This window comes from Aspergillus bombycis (genome assembly GCF_001792695.1).
Source record: "Aspergillus bombycis strain NRRL26010 chromosome Unknown contig00116, whole genome shotgun sequence".
NCBI classification, from domain to species: Eukaryota; Fungi; Ascomycota; class Eurotiomycetes; order Eurotiales; family Aspergillaceae; genus Aspergillus; species Aspergillus bombycis.
In genome coordinates this window covers 39,584-60,568 of record NW_019170118.1, presented here as the reverse complement: position 1 = coordinate 60,568, position 20,985 = coordinate 39,584, and the positions used below count along the sequence as shown (strand labels likewise).

The 20,985-nt window shown below is 49.0% G+C and overlaps 9 protein-coding genes across 9 annotated transcripts; 7 read left to right on the top strand and 2 right to left on the bottom strand.

Annotated features, from left to right (window-relative positions):
* Positions 1-202: 202 nt before the first annotated feature.
* ABOM_009773 (Ser/Thr protein phosphatase family) lies at positions 203-1,926 on the top strand (the record flags this gene model as incomplete). The annotated part of the gene is made up of 2 exons (XM_022536901.1): positions 203-384; positions 453-1,926. 2 exons carry the CDS (start codon positions 203-205, stop codon positions 1,924-1,926), a joined length of 1,656 nt encoding a protein of 551 aa, XP_022385007.1.
* Positions 1,927-2,243: 317 nt separating this feature from the next.
* ABOM_009772 (enoyl-[acyl-carrier-protein] reductase) lies at positions 2,244-3,580 on the bottom strand (the record flags this gene model as incomplete). Its single annotated transcript, XM_022536900.1, has 2 exons — positions 2,244-3,285; positions 3,363-3,580. 2 exons carry the CDS (start codon positions 3,578-3,580, stop codon positions 2,244-2,246), a joined length of 1,260 nt encoding a protein of 419 aa, XP_022385006.1.
* Positions 3,581-3,819: 239 nt separating this feature from the next.
* ABOM_009771 (glutamyl-tRNA(Gln) amidotransferase subunit HER2) lies at positions 3,820-5,554 on the top strand (the record flags this gene model as incomplete). The annotated part of the gene is made up of 4 exons (XM_022536899.1): positions 3,820-3,958; positions 4,032-4,356; positions 4,415-4,590; positions 4,656-5,554. 4 exons carry the CDS (start codon positions 3,820-3,822, stop codon positions 5,552-5,554), a joined length of 1,539 nt encoding a protein of 512 aa, XP_022385009.1.
* Positions 5,555-5,890: 336 nt separating this feature from the next.
* Positions 5,891-7,708, bottom strand: ABOM_009770 (SPRY domain-containing protein; the record flags this gene model as incomplete). The annotated part of the gene is made up of 1 exon (XM_022536898.1): positions 5,891-7,708. One exon carries the CDS (start codon positions 7,706-7,708, stop codon positions 5,891-5,893), a length of 1,818 nt encoding a protein of 605 aa, XP_022385008.1.
* A 1,023-nt stretch (positions 7,709-8,731) lies between these two features.
* On the top strand, positions 8,732-10,331 carry ABOM_009769 (snoRNA-binding rRNA-processing protein ENP1; the record flags this gene model as incomplete). The annotated part of the gene is made up of 3 exons (XM_022536897.1): positions 8,732-9,103; positions 9,159-9,403; positions 9,458-10,331. The coding sequence occupies 3 exons, from the start codon at positions 8,732-8,734 to the stop codon at positions 10,329-10,331; spliced, it is 1,491 nt and encodes a 496-aa protein (XP_022384991.1).
* Positions 10,332-12,064: 1,733 nt separating this feature from the next.
* On the top strand, positions 12,065-13,410 carry hacA (transcription factor HAC1; the record flags this gene model as incomplete). The annotated part of the gene is made up of 2 exons (XM_022536896.1): positions 12,065-12,258; positions 12,312-13,410. 2 exons carry the CDS (start codon positions 12,065-12,067, stop codon positions 13,408-13,410), a joined length of 1,293 nt encoding a protein of 430 aa, XP_022384992.1.
* Positions 13,411-13,888: 478 nt separating this feature from the next.
* On the top strand, positions 13,889-14,662 carry ABOM_009767 (putative SNF7 family protein Fti1/Did2; the record flags this gene model as incomplete). Its single annotated transcript, XM_022536895.1, has 2 exons — positions 13,889-13,933; positions 14,078-14,662. The coding sequence occupies 2 exons, from the start codon at positions 13,889-13,891 to the stop codon at positions 14,660-14,662; spliced, it is 630 nt and encodes a 209-aa protein (XP_022384989.1).
* A 1,389-nt stretch (positions 14,663-16,051) lies between these two features.
* Positions 16,052-18,447, top strand: ABOM_009766 (uncharacterized protein; the record flags this gene model as incomplete). The annotated part of the gene is made up of 7 exons (XM_022536894.1): positions 16,052-16,089; positions 16,138-16,641; positions 16,703-17,227; positions 17,293-17,431; positions 17,492-17,568; positions 17,624-17,697; positions 17,765-18,447. The coding sequence occupies 7 exons, from the start codon at positions 16,052-16,054 to the stop codon at positions 18,445-18,447; spliced, it is 2,040 nt and encodes a 679-aa protein (XP_022384990.1).
* A 219-nt stretch (positions 18,448-18,666) lies between these two features.
* On the top strand, positions 18,667-20,818 carry ABOM_009765 (3-oxoacid CoA-transferase; the record flags this gene model as incomplete). The annotated part of the gene is made up of 9 exons (XM_022536893.1): positions 18,667-18,955; positions 19,016-19,300; positions 19,405-19,591; positions 19,648-19,949; positions 20,001-20,080; positions 20,139-20,170; positions 20,223-20,340; positions 20,406-20,627; positions 20,684-20,818. 9 exons carry the CDS (start codon positions 18,667-18,669, stop codon positions 20,816-20,818), a joined length of 1,650 nt encoding a protein of 549 aa, XP_022384987.1.
* Positions 20,819-20,985: the final 167 nt, after the last annotated feature.

Here is a 20,985-nt window from a genome sequence, read left to right as displayed (position 1 = left end):
GGTGAGCATTTCGAGAGAGTGTTGGGTTGGGGATGACTAAGCACCGGGCGGTCCTCACCGGCGGCTCATTCCGTAGGAGTGATAACAGATGCGATAACGCTGGACTCCGTACTCCGTTCCTCGTGTACTACGGATACTCTAGTCCTTCCTACCGTCCACCCAATCATCAATCATTATTGTTATGATAATAAGAAGAAGAAGGATGATATACGATCGGTCCTATGCACATGTTCTCTCCTTCTTCTCCCTCGTCGCTCCCCTACTGGCTCATCAACCGTCTGCTCCGGACCCCATCGCGGCCCCTTTGCGTGAGCTGAAATGGGGACAACTCAATTTTCTCCATACTACGGATACTCATGGCTGGCTAGCCGGCCATCTCCAGGAGTATGCACATTGAGCTGGACATTAATCCCACTGCGGATGGCAAATTATACTGATTGAACCTACTACAGGCCCTCTTACTCCGCAGACTGGGGTGATTATGTCTCCTTCGCCACCCGGATGCGAGAAAAAGCGGAAGCACAAGGACAGGATTTACTCGTCATTGATACAGGTGATAGGGTAGAAGGCAATGGTCTCTATGACTCGTCGGAGCCGAAAGGTGTCTATACTTCAGAAATTCTGCGGCAACAGCATATCGACCTGTTGTCAGCCGGGAATCATGAGCTGTACAAACAAAACACCTCGGACGCTGAACTGCTCACTACAGTCCCTAATTTCCGCGGAAACTATCTAGCATCTAACATCGATATAATACATCCTATGACCAAAGAGACTGTGCCATTGGCTCCTCGGTTCAAAAAATTCACGACCAAGAAGCAAGGTATCCGTATCATTGCTTTTGGCTTTCTTTTCGATTTCACAAAGAACTGCAATAACACTATTGTCCATTCGGTGGAAGAGACTATCAAAGAAGATTGGTTTCAGGAAGCTATCAGGGACAAGGAAGTTGACCTCTTCTTGGTGGTGGGGCACGTTCCTGTTCATTCTAAGGAATACGATGCTATCTTCAAGGAGATCCGGATGATCCATTGGGATACACCTATCCAGTTCTTTGGTGGTCATTATCATATCCGTGATTTTGCCAGATATGACTCTAACGCGTTTGGGTTAGCAAGCGGTCGGTTCATGGAGACAATCGGCTTCATGTCAATCGATGGCCTAACCACTAGCAAACAGCTCGTAAAGCCTGCTTCAACAACCCCAAGCTTCCATCGAAGATATATAGATAATAACCTTTATTCCTTTTACCACCACACTGGCCTCGACGAGGAAACCTTCCCTACGAAGGTGGGTCAGAATGTGTCTCAGTTTATCCAGCAGTCTAGGAGCACTCTTCAGCTCGATAAGGTACATGGCTGTGCCCCTCGTGATTTCTGGATGTCGCGTGTCAAGTATCCCAGCGAGGATAGCATTTACACTTGGCTCGAGCAGCAGGTGCTGCCCAACTCATTGCATGACAAATCACGCCCTGGCAAGTCGGCTCTAGCCATAGTCAACACTGGCGCCATTCGCTTTGACATATTCAAAGGTCCTTTTACTCAAGACTCAGTATTCATAGTGTCCCCTTTTACCAGCGGTTTTCGTTATCTTAAGGACATTCCTTACGGGAAGGCCACTTTAATAGTCGAGATCTTAAACAAACAGCCACAGATTCTGACCGACGCTGACAACCGATCCAGCATCACTGGGGGACTTGCGCCCCCAGAACAGTCAGTTTATTCCTCTGATATAAGTTTTGACGATAGCCTCGCTCTGAGCTCCACGAATTACCTCAAAGATCAGGCGCCCCTGCTGAGGAACGATCATTTCGAGCCCAACATTATCCCTGGGTATATTACTACAGACGATAAGGCTCCGATGGCGATGACACCATTCATTCGCCCATCTCATTCTATCGTGTCCCCAATTGCATCCAGGCTCTAATTTCTCCGAGAGTGTCGGCAGCCCCCGAAACAGTGGATCTCGTATATATTGATTTCATAGAATCATATGTGGCTCTAGCAGCCAAATTTGCGGGGCTAGATATAGACTTCACTCAGGATAGTAATGTGTATATGCCGGCTACGACACTAACGAGTCTGATCTTGGATTGGGTCAAGGACAACTGGAGTTGTAAGGAAGTGTGAAGCATTACGGAAACGGGCCCTCGGTACTGTCGTTACTTTATTGCATCTTAGTTCAGACGTTCTGCGTAATTGTGGATAGACATGCATTATCTGGCACATAACCATCACAAAGATTCAGTCTCCGCCTTCGTACTTGAGCAGGCCTTTTCCACTGCGGTAGCCACTCAAAGTTTCCTGCACGCCAGAAGTGAGTGTGGCACCGTCTGTGTCCCAGACCCACTTTATTTCCTCCACGGGGATGTCTTTGAATTTGCCCGCTCTGGTCAGCTGTAGCACATCGTTGATGGTGTTCTCTTTGAGTTGAGGATGCTCATCCCCCCATTTGCTAACCCAAAATCCATCAAAGACGAGGTTCTTAAATATCAATAGTCCAGAAGGTAAGGAAACCGGCTGCTTTGACATCGCGCCGTAGGTGACCAGGTGGGAGCCTGGGGAGAGGGTCTTCGCCAATGCGGTGGCGTTCTTACCACCGACACAGTTCAGAGCAAGTCGGATCGGCTCCCTTCCGTTGCGAGTGAGGCTGCTCACCACGTTCTTGAAATCTCCTGAAAGCAACTCCGCTTCCGTGACTACAGCCGTGGCGCCTAGTTCATGAAGCTCAGCCTTCAGGACTTCTGTCTCCTCTGGCGTCTTCCTCTCACGGACAACATTGATCGTCTTAATACCCCATTCCCGTGCGAGTTGAATGGCAGCGCGACCAACACCGCTGTTTGCTCCGTTCTGAATAAGCCATTCCTCTCCACTCCGCATCCAGTCCCATTCACAGAAGTCCTTGATCATGCGGTAAGCTGTGACTGGGTTGACGCTGACCGTGCTAATCTGGAGCGGTGATAGACCTTCTTTATTCTCAATTTTGATTAGCTGCGACTCATCCATCTGAGCGTGTGTGCGCCAGGTGCCCTGTCCTGTCTGCTTCATGACGACCCAATCGCCCTTGCTAAGGTTCTTGACACTAGAGCCAGTCGCAATAACTTCAAAGGCGCCCTCATTTCCACCCACCGCACATGGGTCTTGGGTACCAAGGGTTGTCTGGAATGGAGGTTTGCTCGGATACACCCCCTGAATCTGGTTCACGTCGGCGGGGTTCAGAGGCGCTGCGAGGAGGCGAAGAGTAACTTGAGACCCATGCGGAGGGGAGATAGAATGTTTGTGGAGGCTAGAGATGAACTGGTTAGGCAAGCTTCATTGGTCTCATGTCTCAAGTAGTTTGTGTGAGCTCCCGGCATCACTTACTGCAGAACGTCTTTCGGTTCACCATATCGTGAGTATACAAGTGCTTTAGATTGTGTGTAGCCATAGACTGAAATGTATCTTTTACTCCCAGCCCATGAGCGAGGTGATATTCTTATACACGGGCGGGCAACAGCAGGAACAGAAGCGGCTCCGTAGGCTTTCCCGAAAAGGGACCCATGGCTGCGAGAAATGGATCGCACTACTCCATGAGAGAACATGGTATCAGTCGGTTATGGTCCGCCGGTTACTGGAGGGGGGGGGAGGGGGTTGAGAAGGTAATGGGTGTGAGGTACTAAGATCGAAGAAAATGAATAAAATGTCGGGTAAGTTAAATGACGTCGTTCCTTTGACTCGGGCCGACGGACGCTAAACGCGAACTGGCGTTGGACTTTTCCCCCATTTACTTCTTGTAAACAGTTGAACCTCGGCTTCTATTTCCAACATAAATTCCCTCTAAATGTCCCTTCTGCGGGAGGCTGAGAGATGCATTGCTAATCAGAAGTCCCATGTCGCTCTCAATGCCTTCATAACTGCATTACAGCCTTCGGGACCGTGGCGGGAACAGGTGAAAGACGCACACCTCCGAACGGAGCAAGGTGAGTTGTTGAATCGCTACATCTCCTTGGACTTTATCAGTATTGACGAATGTGTTTTCCCTACTTCCCTCAGGGACACCCAGATCCAAGGTGGATGGTCGGTTGATTGCCATCAAAGATAACATATGTACGCGTGACCTTCCGACAACATGCGCTTCCGGAACCCTCGAGGAGTTCGTAAGTCCGTTTAACTCCACCGTCGTGGGCCAATTAGAAGATGCAGGCGCTGTAGTTGCCGGAAAGACGAATCTTGATGAATTTGGCATGGGTTCTCATTCGGTCTATTCGCGATTTGGGCCGGTGAGGAGTTTCTGGCAGGGTCGCGATGCCGAACCCCTCTCAGCCGGTGGCAGTTCGGGAGGGAGTGCAGTTGCAGTAGCCACAGGCCAATGTTATGCGTATGTTCTCTTCTCGGTATCTCCGCCAAATAGATTCACTGAAAAATACAACCGACAGCGCGTTGGGTACAGACACTGGAGGGTCTGTTCGCCTTCCGGCTGCATACACCGGGACAATTGGGTTCAAACCATCTTATGGATTGATCTCGCGATGGGGTGTAGTCGCATATGCCAACTCACTGGACACGGTTGGGATCCTAGGGGGAAGCATAGCCAGCGTTCGCGATATCTTCAGTACTTTTCCCTATATTCCCCATTCTATGTCTTACTCTGCGCGCGGGTTTCTAATACGTCTCCAGATGTTGTGAACCAGCACGATCCACGCGACCCTACAAATCTATCTCCATTATCTCGCTCGCGAATACTTTCATATCTCCAGTCGCCCTCTTACGCATCCCGACTAACATCCACACCCCTCAGGATTGGTGTTCCCACAGAATACAACATCTCCGAACTTCACCCTACTATCCGATGCGCTTGGTCCCGCACTCTAGCTTATTTGCAACGGCAAGGTCACAGCATTCATGCAATCTCCCTGCCGACGACGAAACTAGCATTGTCAGCATACTACGTGCTGGCTCCTGCCGAAGCTTCTTCAAACTTGGCCAAGTACGACGGCGTCAGGTACGGAACTCGTTGCGGGGGTCTAGACAGCGATGGACAGCCGCAAGGCTCTTTATACGCCAGTACAAGGGGACATGGATTCGGCTCCGAAGCCAGGAGGCGTATCGTCCTCGGGGCGTTCAGCTTGAGTGCCCATGCTATGGATAATTATTTTATCCAAGCTCAGCGTGTTCGACGCCTCGTCCAACGTGATTTCGATGGCGTATTTCAAATGAAGCAACCGTTGGCATCTTCTGGGACGGACCTAGAAAGGGTGCCGGAACACACCGGCGTAGACATTCTCATTTGTCCGACTGCCCCATCGCCTCCCCCGCGTATATCTGATCTGATAGATTCGGACAATGGACCCTCGCCCTTGGACGCGTACATGAACGATGTCTTTACCGTGCCTGCTAGCCTGGCTGGTCTCCCAGCCATGTCTGTCCCGGTCACTGTGGGTTGCGAGAAACAAGATTCTAACGACGCGAGTTTGGCGGGCATTCAAATTGTCGGTCAATACGGAGATGACCAACTCGTGTTGAAGGTGGGAGAGCTACTCGAGGACCAAAAATATAAGTCTCATTGCTATGCGTAGATAATCTGAGCTAATAACACGGTGTATATCAATTCTCTATTCAGTTGTGCTAGAAACCACGCTTTGACTTGTGTCTTGGGTATATGTAGAGCTATATGAGATGTTGCAGGAATAAGGAAGCTTCATTCAAAGTTCGATGCTTTGTTTGCGGTGACTTATCAAACCAACACACTCCAAATAATATACATGGGTCCAAATTTATGGAGATGCAAGACATACCTTATTCAAAGAGGTGGAAGGGGAAAGGAGGTGCACTGCGAAATGCACATGTGCCAGTCTCATGCGGGCTAACAACGCAAGTTAGATGAACAATGCTTAATTCAAGACATCTCAATATCATGGCTCAGTGATATTTTCAGGCCCAGTAGCGGGTTCCTCTGTATTCGGTGTACCTACTACACCAACACTGGCCGCATCTTCAAAGGTAGAGTGTCCAGTACCTATATTAGGGGAGCCTTCGTTACCAACACTATTCTCCACAGTGGAAGAGCCCGTTCCCGGGCCTGCAGAGATGGTGGCTTCATACGCAGCCCCCACACCTCCCTTAAGCACCTCCGAGCCTCCAACCGCTCCAGTACCAGTGCCATCCATCTGAGCATTACCGACGATGTCACCGTCCACCCCCCCCCAAACGAGCATCGCCTCGACTTCATCAACGATGTCAGCAACAACATCTTCAACTATCTGCTCGTTGAAGCGCTCTCCAATCCCCCGAATCGACTCGCGGTTCTCTGCTTGAGGAGGTCCAATCCACCAGGGACCCTCGAAGCGGCATTCAACTGCACCTCCCCCGTAACAACTGACAGCCGGGTAATATCCGATCATTCCGTCATCCGCGTTCTCACGCTCGCCAAGACCTAAGTTATTGGTCCCATTTGCAAGTCGGCTGGCCGGTGGAAGGAAAGCATACAACTCCTTGAATGGAGTACCCATTTTCACACCATTCTTAAATATTGTGATACTCGAACCAGGCAGTGTACGCAGAGATGCATCCTCGGTGTTTATCGGTGACGGTGGTCCGAACGTAGGCGTTTCTTTGAGATTGAAGGCGTAATCACGTAACTGTTTTGTGGGGAAAACATTCGATTGTTGCCAGCAGAAGTCAGATTTGTAGTGGAAAGGGATCCGGTCACGGATAACGTTTGTAGCTATGGGGAGCTCTATCAAAGCGTTACCATTGGTGGCAGGGTCGTAAGTTCCTTCAACGATTTTCTTGTGGAGCGAAAGGGGCGGAAGAGTGATAAGCATGCCAATGACATCTCCTTCGCGGATCGACTCGCCTTTGGGGAAAAAATACTCGCAGCGCATCCGGTTTACCACCTCGCCATTCACATCACGGATTCCATAACCATAACAGTCTACTCCGACGTTAACATCCAAATCCGCCTCCCTTCGTGCAAAACCAAGGCGGACATGGCCTCTTGATGGCAAGCAAGAGTTTCCGTTGACAGCTACTGTCTGCGAGTCACCCAATACACCGCTGATGATGCGTGCCTCGTAGTAAAAGGTTCCTTCGCGCGCACATACATTAGCGCGCGCGGTGTGCCATGGTCCGTTGGTAGTAACGGCAAGGGCGTCTTCGTTAAAGAGTATCGCCGCCGGTGAATCCTCAAAGCTGAAGCGAGCATTATAAGGACGAACATCGGTCTGACGGTATTTTATGTGTGGGAAGCTAGTATCGGCTATGGCATAGCTATAGCGGAACCCATTTTTATTTGTAAGCTTGTCAACGACTTCGTAGAAGCTCCAACTCTGGCCAATTACCTCTGATGTTTTTCGACTCACTAAATTTAGCTGGCGAGGCTGGGGAGGTAGTAAATCGGATGGCCTCGGCTCAGCAAGCAGCAAAGGTCTGAGAATATTGAGGTCCGAACTAGGGAGAGCAGTATTTTGAACAGCAGCAGCTCTCTTTTTGGCGGGCACGATTTCCTGATCCAATCCCTTAGCCTCGCGCTTTTTACGACTGTCGCGTTTGTTGCGCTTGGTCCTTGGACCGTCAGCTTGCACTGACGCATTGCTAGCGGGCGCAGGTGATGATCTTGTATTCGTATCTGATAGAGGTCCATTGAAAAACGGTGTTCCACTGGGAGGAAGAATCGGCGAATTTATATTCGATGAAGGTGCAGAAGACCCAGCCGGCTGTATAGATGCCATAGCTGAAGTTGTTTCGTGGATGAGCTGTCCAAACAGCCAAATTAATTGTGAAAGATGTTTCAGTGGCCCTGGTTCCTACCGTGTCAAGATCATTAGCTTGCTGTTTTCTTATTGTGATGTTACAAGCGTCAAGGGTGAGGAGCAGACAGACTCCAAGCGGTCGCAATAAAGAAATTAGCTTAGCAACGATCCACGAAGTAAACGATTTCCCTTCTTAAAGGTAGACAACCATCGATAATAGAAACGTCGGCATTCAAGGACAGGATGTCTGGATAAACTGGAGAGTCTGCGATAAAGTAGTAGTCGGGTCAGACATAAGCACAGTACATTTGAGAAGAATATTTTACCGGCAAGGTTGAAAGTTTATAAATGCACGAATGATGGTAATGATGAATTGACAGAGTCCACCTTTGCCGACTCACCAATCTGCTTTCTGCAACCACAAGGGTCAATCGATGGATTTATGATGCCTTGCGATCAAGTTTACTGGATGAAAGTTCTTATGATAAGATATCAGGGGATCTTGTGAGTAGGTAGGAAATCAACAATAATTCGTTATTAGCAAAGCTGGTTATGATGTGACAATCACTTCCCACATAGAACAATCAATGATCGTCCCTGTGAATCTAGTAAACATGAATGGTACGTAGAACAGAAACAGTCCTGGTCTCGGTAGTCGAGGGCGGTCAGAAAAGTTATCTTGGGCAGAAACACAATGTTGGTGGATTCCTTTAGATGGAGGGGCACTGGGGCGGTGAGAAAACCTGGCCATTCGTCGAGCTTTAATAGAAAGCGGTGAGTATAGCAGCGCCCACTTTCAGTACTAGTCAAAGAAAAAAAAAACCCGCTTTGCAGAGAAGTCAAGATCACATGATCTACAAATTTACACACATTTTCAATCCCATGTTGAAGCTCAATTATACGATCATTTAGGCGGCCAGGCTTTTATCATTTGTCTGTTATGATATAGCATTCTTCAGCTACAAATCCTACTTTCACAACTATCTTTGGAAGTCATTCATAATGCCCAAAGCTGCATCATCTCGCTCGGCCGCTGTTGGCCGTAGACACAATCCTCTGGCTGAAGATATCGTGACTACTGGCCATTTACGAACTCATTCCAGCAAAAATATTAAACGCAAGTCGCGATCCGATGAAGACCAAGATGATGGTGAACGTTTCATCGATGCAAAAATGTCCCGCAAAATCCTGCAGATTGGGCAGGAACTAGCGGACGAGGATGCTGCTGAGCAAAGGGCTGCTTTGGGAATTACAGCAGGGAAAGATAATACAGCATTTGATTTCGAATCTCGATTTGATGACGATGAAGTTCTTTCTGATGATGAAAAGTTTCAGGATGACCAATGGGGCGATGAGGAAGAAATTGAGGAAGTGGTCTGTTATTGAATTAACCCTTGATACCCCATTCTATGACTAATGTCTCACATAGGAGGTCGATCCAAATGACCTTGACATGTTCCATAAATTCGTTCCCGGTGGTGACGAAGATCCTATATTCAATCCTAGTGAACAGGGCGCTGGTGGTCAGAGCACAAATTTAGCCGATCTCATCCTTGAGAAGATTGCCGAACATGAAGCAAAGCAAAACGGAGATAACGGCCCCTTCATTCAGGGCGGAGGGCTACCGGAAGATGCAGTTCAGATACCAGCCAAGGCAGTCGAAGTATATGAGAAGTAAGCATGAATATCACCTCTCCCATATGAATCTAAATATTAATAGGAGTCTAGAGTCGGTATGATACTCTCCCGCTACAAATCCGGACCACTTCCCAAGCCTTTCAAAATCCTTCCTTCTGTTCCCAATTGGCCGACTCTCCTTTCCATCACTCGACCGGAATCATGGACCGCCAACGCCGTTTATGCCGGAACCAGGATCTTCATCTCATCGAAACCCGCAGTTGCCCAGGAGTTCATCTCAACAGTACTCCTAGATCGGGTTCGAGAAGAAATCCACGAGACTAAGAAACTTAATGTGCATACGTATAACTCATTGAGAAAGGCACTATACAAACCCGCCTGCTTCTTCAAGGGGCTACTGTTCCCTCTTGTCTCTAGTGGCACTTGCACGTTACGCGAAGCCCATATCGTCTCCTCGGTCATTGCCCGTGTATCCATCCCAGTGTTGCATTCCGCGGCCGCTTTGTTGCGCATGTGTGATCTTGCTGCGGAGCAGTCTCTGAGATCACTGGAAAGCACCGGCGCGGTGAACATGTTCATTAGGGTGTTCTTAGAGAAAAAGTACGCGCTTCCTTACAAAGTCATCGATGCGCTAGTCTTCCACTTCCTACGGTTCCGGGCGAGCGACAACGATGAGGACTCAATGATGACGAATGGACGTTCACGGGACACCAACAAAGCGTATAAGCTTCCCGTTCTTTGGCACCAGTCACTCTTGGTCTTCGCACAGCGTTACCGCAATGACATCACTGAGGATCAACGAGAGGCGCTTCTGGACTTACTCTTGGTGCGCGGACATAAAGATATTGGCCCCGAAGTCAGGCGGGAGCTGTTGGCTGGCCGAGGTCGAGGTGTTGTCGTGCCTGATCCCGAGAAGCAAGGCGCCCTCGATGCTGGAGACGATACGATGGACGTTACCATGTAGGTGGTATACATGGATAAATATTTATTCATCTCCTCCCCCTTTCCCGTCTAACCTCTATGGTTTTGAACTTGAGTCGCGATCTGGATCGGCGTTGTCATGGCATGATGTATTTTCTTTACCTCTTCTTTTGGTTTTTGTATATATTCCCATGGTATCAAGTAAAGTGTTGTTTCATTGCCGATGATATTCGGGACAAAAGTGGACAGTGGGACAAAACGAATACAAGCAAATTGGCACTAAACGGTGTAACTGATGGGGTATACTCGGTAGATCACCTCGTTGAAACGTTCTTTAATCGCGAGAGAACAGGGTTTTATTTTTATTACGCCTTTCTCTTCGTTCATGCTCCCCACTCGTCAGAGATTGACGGGGTTAGATAAGTATGTAAAAGACAAGACCATCACACGAACCAAGAAACCAAATGTATGGACTCCTTGCAGTAAGTACAGCGTACATGGGGATACATACCTTTCACCTAACATACATACCATATCATACCATAGACTCGGTAGCCCATTTCGAGCTATGCGTGTACCTCAGCCTACTACTGCGAGGTATATTGCGTGGCTCAGAACGGAGTCGCAAGGCAGAAATGAGGAATTATTTGTAGGTGCGTGACTGAAAAACGGGAACTCAAAAGAGGCGAGGGGATTCTGGTGCATTCCATTTTCATTGTTACAGGGTGAATGAAACCCTCACGACTTCCATTGAAACTTCCAGTGGAGCCTTCCCATTGAAAGCTGAAGGAGGATAGGTATCCACATTCTAGGCACAAATATGTAGGTACAGCACCAACAAGAAAAGGAAAAAGAGAAAGATGCTTTTCTTGCTTGGGCCCGGAAGGCGGGGGGATTGGACAGATGTATCGGAAGATTTTAACAAAAGAAAACGATCAGTAGTGCCTCCATCCATTGTATCATCAAACCGACGGGAATCCGACAGATACTGGGGGAAGCAGATCACTCGTATTCCAACTTTAGAAGTTCAGGCGCTCCAGGCAGCGGCATCAACTGAAGCCTCACCCTCTCCCCCACATTATTGAAGGAGCCTATTGGGTATTCTCTATCAGACACGGAGGCCGAGGCCTCCAAAAGGGGCGAGAAAAGGGGCTCCACCCCTGGGAGAGGTTGTAACTTGTCGCAAGTAAAGAGGATGATGGGTGTGGGACTGGGCGATGACTGGTCGTTCCAGCCCGTCAATAATACGGATTACAAACTCAGTACCGGTTCAACGGAATGGGTCAAGGGAATCCGCCCCGTGCCCCGTATTATTCATGTAATGAGACCGTTAGGTAGGCTGACGACCAGGACTCCGCCCCTTGCTGCAGGGGGCGCGGCGGATGAGACCACGTTGGCCTTTTAAAGAGCCAACCATTCCCCCAAGTCCACCTCCAGAGAAGACACTCTGGCCTTCACACCACCTTTACCCTCTTTTGATTTTGAACACTTGTCCTTTTTCAACAATCCCACTTGCGGTTACTGGTTCTCCCTCTACCCTAAATTGAATCGGGGCCTAGCCTCCGCTCACTCAACCGTTATGACACCGTGGCCTTTACCCTTGTGATCTGGGCCTGTGGAAGTGATCATATTACATCTTCTGAAAGAGAAGTACGCTCTGAGGGGGTTTTTTATTCATTATTATTATTCCCACCCTCTGGCAGAGCGAATACATCACGCGTTCTCTAGAGTTACGACCACTTTAGAATCATTATGTCTTGTGATAGGGAGAACACTATGTCTTCAGTAGAATCATTGCCCTCGTCCCCGGCATCGGAGGTGCCGGTGTTGACGGTCTCCCCGGCCGACACATCGTTGGATAGCGCAGATGTGAAGACGCAGGAAGTCAAATCAGAAGAGAAGAAGCCCGCGAAGAAGCGGAAGTCGTGGGGCCAGGAACTACCAGTTCCCAAGACCAACTTGCCTCCGAGGTATGTCGCTTTGGTTCAAACAGATGCCCTGGGATGATGGCTGACATGCAAAGGAAACGTGCCAAAACGGAGGACGAGAAGGAGCAGCGTCGCATTGAGCGCGTCCTTCGAAATCGTGCCGCAGCTCAAACGTCCAGGGAGCGCAAAAGGCTGGAAATGGAGAAGCTGGAGAATGAAAAAATTCAGATGGAACAACAGAATCAGTTCCTGCTTCAGCGACTATCTCAGATGGAAGCAGAGAACAATCGCTTAAGCCAACAGCTTGCTCAATTGGCCGCTGAGGTCCGCGGCTCTCGTGCCAACACCCCGATGCCAGGCTCTCCAGCGACAACATCTCCCACCCTTACACCTACCTTGTTCAAACAAGAGCGTGGCGAACTTCCTCTCGAACGCATCCCGTTTCCCTCTCCCTCTCTTAGCGATTACTCCCCTACATTGAAACCTTCCACTCTGGCTGAGTCCTCCGACGTGGCACAACATCCTGCAGCGGTGTTGTGTGACCTGCAGTGTCCGTCGCTGGGCTCGAAGGAGATGGAGGCGCCCTCCCACTTTTCGACCTCAGCTCAGACCTTAAATATCACCCTACAGATGACGTTGCAGCTCCTCTTTCTGACGATGACTTCAACCGCTTATTCCACGGTGATTCATCCGTTGAACCAGATTCTTCTGTCTTTGAAGACGGGCTTGCCTTTGACGTTCTCGAAGGAGGAGATCTATCAGCATTTCCATTTGATTCTTTGGTTAATTTCGACTCCGAACCCGTCACCCTCGAAGGCATCGAAATGGCCCACGGGCTTCCGGATGAGACTTCTTGCAAGACTTCTAGCGTGCAACCCAGCTTTGGCGCGTCCACTACGCGATGCGACGGGCAGGGCATTGCAGCTGGCTGTTAGCGAAAAGTTCTCTCAGGGAAGCATGTCGGTCACCGATACCCAGGGGGTTCGGTGGGGCTGGGAGTCGCTCCTAACCTTATCATGGGCGATAGACCGACTTGAGAACCCGGGACGACGCAGACGAATTTTACGTGGTTTGAGGACGTCGCAGATTGATCGGCGCAATAATCTAGGGAAGCGTCAGAGGAATATCCGGAGTTTATGGAGTTCAAATAATACTGAGACGTTGACGTCTCCGCTTACGGGCAAGGATTGTTGAGGGCCTTTTTTTCTGTATAATAATTTTCAACGATTTCAAATAAAGAGACCGCGAGCGACTGAGCGGGTTCAGTCTTAAGTTTTAGTTTCCCTGTGTTTTTCTATATATACGCTTTGGCAGTCGCAACGCAGCAACTCTAGAGAGGCATGATTCTTTTATAAGCGACAAGAAATGCTGTCCTAATCGTTGGAAACTCAAGAACAGGCGTAGGGATGTTGGTCATGCTAGGTTGTAGCCATTTCATGTGGAAAGCCGGATGACGTTGCCACGCAAAGGGCCCCTCTATTCTAAGTTCCGATATTGAACCTGAGCCCATGTTGCCTCCCGCTTTCCCTTTAGGTTCCCTCTTGGCCTTTCTTGCATCTCTCTGTCAGCCTCTTGACTTACTTCTTATTCTTCTTTTTTTTTATTTCCCCACAACCAATCATTACCGGGCTGCCATAGTATATATAACCTTCGAAGCTTAGAGACCGACAATATGGCTCGGAAGGATCCCATCTTCGAAGCACGTACTAATGTGAAGGTAGGTGGATTCTAAGTCTCCTTCCTCTCCCTTTTTTATTCTCCCTACTCCGTCACCCCTCTCTTTTCCTGCCCGTTGTCTATATATTTCATTGTTTTCGCTTTTGTTTATATGGTTGACTAACCCGGCTTCCTTGGTTAACAGTTACACTCCAACCGGCTCAAGAAAGAGGCCGCTCGCGCCGAATCGACTTTCAAATCCGAGAAGGCAAAAGCAGACAAGGCCATGAAAAATCGCGAGTTCCAAATCGCCCGCATCCACGCTGCCTCTGCAGTACGCGAGAAACGAAGACAGGTAACCCTCAAGGAGGAAGCAGCTCGCGCAGATGTTATTATCAACGAGCTCAAGGCAGCACAAAGTACTCGTGATACATCTCGCACTTTAGCCCTAGCATCTCGGGGCTTGGATGCTGCGTCTAAGAGCGTGAATCTTGAGGCGTTAGTCTCCCATGCAAACAACTTTCTAGCACGTTCCGAGGATTTCAAAATCGCCAGTAGTGCAATCGAGGATGTTGCACAAGGTGTCTCCATGCGAGAATACGGTGCTGAGGGTGAAGCCGACGTTGACCGCCTTATGGAGCAGCTTGCGGATGATGCGGGCGTGGACCTACGCATGGCTCTGGATGCAGACACCGCCCCCAAAGAGGACGTCAAGAATCAGAAGGAAGCCGAGGCAGACCTTGAGGATGGCTTGGGCGCCAGGCTACGAGCTTTAAGGGCTGCCAGCTGATCCTTGAACTCCCTCTTCATGTCCATCTCTCTTGTCAGCGATTTCCTTTGCTGCGTGGTTGGTCCGGTGCGACCGTCATTATGTTGGCTTTGCTACTATCGTGCGGACTTTAACGAAGTTATGCCCACCTGTTCACATTTGTTATCAGGTCGCTTGTTTTTCCAGGACTTCCCGTCCCCCGTTCTGTTAATTATGTATTGGTCCCTTATGGGTGAACGCTTGGCGTAGATTCGATTTTGGACTTCAATGTATACTCGGAGTACCTGGTGTCTTCTTGTCCTCTTTCTTTTGTGATTTTCTTTTTTGTCCTTGGCTTTCTTCCTTCTGAGTCAAGGCAACAGCCAGCCAGGCTTACAATTCTGTTATCTTGATCGCATAGAACTGCCCGAGATTTGTAGTGCCGTCCATAGCTTTTGGAGCCCGAATAAGTGTTTTGAGCTCGATTTTGAATTTCGCCTCTCATTTCGTGTGAGTAAACTATATATTTCGGCTGCCCTGTAGCATACAATCTGTATAACCAGATAGTAAGTCAAACATAGGTAGAGTTGCCCACAACTATTCTATTGCTACCATCAAACATTCGAATTTAAGTCTAAAGGTGCCGCCTATTCTTTCTGCATGCTTTCCAAGAACTAGTACAGGTGAATAAGAGTTGCTGAAGAGGAAGAAGGAGCAGGGGAGAATCAAAACTTATTTATTTTGCCTTATATAGTAAGACTTGAATATGTCTACGTAAGAACAGCCGGGCTAGCTCAATCGGTAGAGCGTGAGACTCTTAGTCATCACGGTATCTCAAGGTTGCGGGTTCGACCCCCGCGTTCGGCTTTATTTTTTGCTTCTTTGTTTATTCTCCCTCCAACTTTGTTTTTATGTAGTTTCTCTGTCCATAACCCCACCCATTGCGCACTACTTGCCCCCTAATATCCGCAGTCCATCACCAGTCTTGAGTACCAATAAATCCGGCCTGCCTAGGCACCCCACTTAACGCGAACACGTCCGGCTAGTTGCCGCGAATTAATCCTGTCACATAAAGTAACCCTAACCTTCTGAAGACGCTTTGTTCATCTGCCGCTTCATAGTTATCACTGCATCCATATATCATGGGTCAATGAAATACCTCCCTTATGAATCATAGTAGCCATATCAAACCACATACAACGCATGGAGACACTCGAACTCTCTTCGCAGGGACAATGATGAACGCTCGTTATCCTGTGCAGAGGATGGACGACATAGTGATGGCACCGAGTCTCAACAAGACATCCCATGCCAGACAGGCCGCATGTCTCAACTGCAGAAAGAGCAAGGTCCGATGCAGCCGCACGCCAGGGGATGCAGGCTGTGATAGGTGCAGGCAGGCCGCTGTGGAATGCATCGTGCCCAGTCATCATGTTGGCAGGCAGAAAGGAGTCAAAAAGTATAAACCCGTAAGTTGTTGTACTAAGGATCCAGCTGATAATTATTTCAATTTCTAGCAAACGTAAAGGCCTTGAGAAGGCGTTACATCAAATAGAACAGGCTATCAGGCGACCTAAGTCTGATGCACCCGAATCTGATGCTGCACAGAAAATCACATCCTATCTCCAAGACTTACTGAACAAGACACAAAGTAACCAGCTGTACACCGAGGCCGATGAGCTATCAGAGGACACCGACCGGCCACACAGCCCCCATTCTCCCCATGGGGTTGATACAGGTGACGGTTTGTCACTGGACGATGCAGAGAATCCGCTGCAACTACTGGCGCGCGCGTCTGACCTTCAGCTACCACCGGCTGAAGTGCGTAGTGTCCAGAGATGGCGTCCTCTGGAATCATTACAGCCAACAGCACCGCCACAGAATAATAACGCAGAAGACGATTCCTCCATGGCTAGACTATTTTTTGTCCCCGTCAAGGCGCATTTGGACCTTGGCCCAGACATGGACCCCGTCGAGCTAGGCCTCGTCACCCTCGATGAAGCCGAGTCTCTTTTTGTCTTGTATGGTTACATATCTGCCCTCGAATCTACCTGCACAACCTGGGCTCATGCATCATTCTAGTTTTTATCAAGACCTTGCTCATACTCGATGGGGCCTTGATCCCGTCGTCCATACTACGTCTTTTGTACGTTCACAGTCGGCTTTCCTTTTCACATCAATAATGGCCGCGGCTGCTTTGTTCTTACCATCAGCGGCCGCGCTATCGAAGAGGCTGTCTAGACACTGTAAGTCGTTGGCTCAGATGGTCATAACCAAACGGTTCAGATCAGTCGAAATAGTCTTAGCTTTCATGGTGAATGTTCCTTGGATGGCCCATGGTAATTACTTGGGTGACGACGACACTTGCTCCTACATTGCGATGGCCCTTGCAATTGCACTGGATTTGTCTCTAAATAAGATTGTTTTACCATCTACTAGCTTTGACAACGGCGTTATAAGACGGCTTGCCAAGGCCGACTGTATTGACGCAAAGAGAGCATTGCACATGGATGGTTTTGATAATGTCGATCCAAACTCGGAATGGGGCCAGAGGCTGCTGCGACGACGTGAAAGGACCTGGATTGCTTTGTTCGTTTTAGAACGAGGGTAAGTAGCCCTGCTCTGAGTTTTGTATGCCAATCATCCCCTCTATAACTAATGTACCCCTACAGCGTATGTTTAGCTCGCGGAAGAAGCTACACTGTTCCCCAGACTTCCCTCATCGTAAGTTGTGACCGATGGCATGTTTCGAACTTTGCAGACGCGCGTGATGGGCCTATGAATTCGATGGCGGCCCTCCGAAGAAATCTGGTATGTCGTTCTGATACGTGTTGGTTGGTAGATCATGCATCTCAATAAATGCTATATTAGGATGATCTATTCAAGAAGGTCAAGTCCAGTTGCGATAACTACCGGGTCACCGATGCTGGCTCAGAAGCTGCTCAATCGTATACACAATCCTTGCCACGTGTTGATCATATGGGTTGCTAACGAAGGTTTCAGGATTAAGACCATGATAGAAAGTTTCTATGATCGCTGGTATGAAACATGGGGACCGGCGATTGGGGAGGGTCAATGTAAGTTTCCTGGTCGTTGTTGAACCAGGCAGTCTTGTGCTTGGAGGAGGACTGATTCAGGCCAAAGCGTATTCCCTTCCACCGTACGTGGAAATTCTAGTTACCCACACACGATTATCAACGTATGGTGGTGTGATCAATCATCCCACGGCGCCACTTGAGGTAAAGCGTTTCTTCCGAGCGGCCGGCCTTTCCTCAGCGCTGAATGTAATGAGGGCAGCTATCCAAGGAGAATCACGATTAAAATCGATGCCAAACAACACGGTCATTATGATTTCATTCGCCGCATGCTCTGCCCTCAGCCTCAGTGTGGTGCCAACGGATACCAGATCCAGCCTGGCCCCAAGTGTACGGAATTTGATCGAGGAAACTGCAGGCGTACTGGAGCGCATCGGGGCGACCCCCAGTCATAGGAACGGTGCGTCTGTGCTTTACGGACGGTATCTAAGGGAGCTAGTTCGACGAGGCTCCGAGAATCAAAACGAACCACGGATGCCGGCCGAGGCGACCCTGAGATCACCATTAGCCTTTGACGGGTACGGCACTGTGCCCCCAGTGTCGCAACCGCCATTTTCACCTTTATTTTGGTCAGAGCCGCTGCAGTTCTCGGCTATGTCTGATGGACAGATCATCGATGCTGTGAACCGAGCGGGCATCACCTTCGGGACGGGTGTGCCGGATGTTCCACTGGACGATTTAATGAGTTGGGACTGGCTGGATATTGGAAATGTAACTGACTTTGGCTTCTAACAACACTGAGGGGAGAAAGGAGCCGATCCCATCCCGTCGCGCCCAGAAGTAGCTCCGAGCGCCGATCCCGTTTCCTCGACCGGTTCACAAAACAAAGCTCTTGCACTTCATTCCCTTCCCATTGCCCTGTCTTGTTTTCGTTTCTCTTTTCCCTTTCTAAATTCAATTCCCAAAAGGCCTTGAGTGAAGATTATTGGCAATCTACTAAAGACGAAGACAATGACGACAGTACGGGTCTCAGTGTTGTCATTGTCGCGGAGAGCGCTCCCAGTCGCTCGGCCATGGTCCCAATTAAAGACATACTGCAGATCCAGTGTGCCGCTGTTGCCTCGGACGGATATTAAGAAATTTGCTCGATACTCAACAGCTACGGCGGAGCAACTGGCGCGAATGCCGACAATCGACCGTGCTGCATCGAAACTTTTCAGAAATGCGGATGATGCTGTAGCTGACCTTAAAAGCGGATCTACCATCCTTAGCTCGGGGTTTGGACTTTGTGGTGTTGCAGGTGATTAGACATGACCTGTGTCTGAAAACAACGTCTAGGGCTGATATGTGCCAACCATAGAAACTATTATATCTGCTATTCATCGCCGGGGGCCAAAGGACTTGCATTCCCTGACCGCAGTTTCGAACAATGCTGGCGCCCCAGGGAAAGGAGGCCTTTCTACACTGACCCAAGCTGGCCAGGTAAATAGATTGATATTGTCTTACCTCGGAAACAACAAAGCCTTGGAGAAGAAATACTTGACGGGGGATATTGCTATCGAACTGTGCCCCCAAGGAACGTTGGCGGAGCGGCTACGTGCGGGGGGCGCAGGAATACCTGCGTTTTTCACTCCTACAGGAGCTCGTAAGTGTCTTTTTTCCATTCTCTTCCCGTTTGCCTATTCCTTTTTGCCTGCTCACCCTAAGATTGAATATGGTCAAGTTTTGACAAGTACCCGCCAAATTTAGACACATTCCTTCAGGAGGGACAGATCCCCGTTCGTCTGGACAAATCCGGTAAAGTTCTGGAGCATGGCAAGCCTCGCGAGACGAGGATTTTCAATGGGAAGACTTATTTAATGGAAAGTGCCCTCACTGGTGATGTTGCTATCCTTCGAGCATGGAAGGCAGACGAGGCTGGAAATTGTGTTTTCCGGTAAGAATGATCTTGATCTAGCATATACATGCGATATTGATATTAAGTGTTTCTAGTTACACTACCAAGGCATTTAGCCCCCTAGTGGCAAAAGCAGCCACTCTTACAATTGTCGAGGCAGAGAAAATTGTCCCTGTTGGCTCTATAGACCCCAATGATGTAGACTTGCCGGGAATATTTGTGGATAGGATTGTTCCCGCCACAACCCCGAAGTCTATTGAACTCAAAAAGCTGCGGTCAGCCGATGACGCTGATACTATGCAACTGACCAAGGACGCTGCCATGATGCAAAGAAATCGAATTGCTAAGCGGGCGGCGAAAGAGCTTAAGCAGGGATATTACGTCAACTTAGGCGTTGGTCAGTGCAAACCAGCCCTTCATAGTGTGTCCGCGGCTCATAGTTAAATAGGAATTCCTACACTGGCTCCATCCTTTTTGCCAGAAGGTGTCAAGGTCTGGGTACAGTCCGAGAATGGGCTTCTGGGCATGGTGCGTTGGGCTTTCATTGATGCATCCAAACATTAGAAAGGCAGCTGACTGGAGCAAGGGCCCATATCCCACAGAAGACGAAGTTGATCCGTGAGTGTTTCATTTCGATCATCATTTCCTTCTCGTCTAATATCCCCCTCAGAGATATCATAAATGCTGGGAAAGAAACCGTTACCCTGGTTCCCGGCGCTGCAACCTTTGACAGTAGCGAGTCATTTGGGATGATTCGGGGCGGGCATGTAGATGTTTCCATTTTAGGGGTCTGTGAAGTCATTCCTCACCTGTGGACCTCTGTAGAGGCGAGGTTTGTCTAACTGGTCTACAGGCTCTGCAAGTCAGCGCAAAGGGCGACTTAGCGAATTACATGATTCCTGGGAAGGTCTTTAAGGGTATGGGAGGAGCCATGGATCTGATCTCTAACCCTGACCGAACGAAGATCGTGGTAGCTACCAGTCATACGGCCAAGGATGGATCCCCGAAAATTGTGTCAGAATGCGAGCTGCCTTTGACCGGTGCGAATTGCGTGAGCACAATTATAACGGATTTGGTAAGGAGAGGTAAATAGGACAAGGATTCGAATAGATGGACTGACTTTGGTTACAGTGCGTCTTCCAGGTCGACCGGGACAATGGAGAACTATTATTGACAGAGCTTGCTCCTGGTGTCGAGATCGAGGAAGTCCAGAGCAAGACGGGGGCGACGTTCACCGTCGCAAAGCAACTGGAGCTCATGGAGTGATACTGTAGACCGGGGGATCTGTGACACGAAAAGTGAATGGATATTTCACCTTTTTCTTTTGAGAGATGCTCATAATTTCAGGTGAATATATAGATATCAATGTTAGAAAGCTGTGACGCGGTGTGGATCAACCGTGATTATATATGTGCAGTACAATAACGGACTGC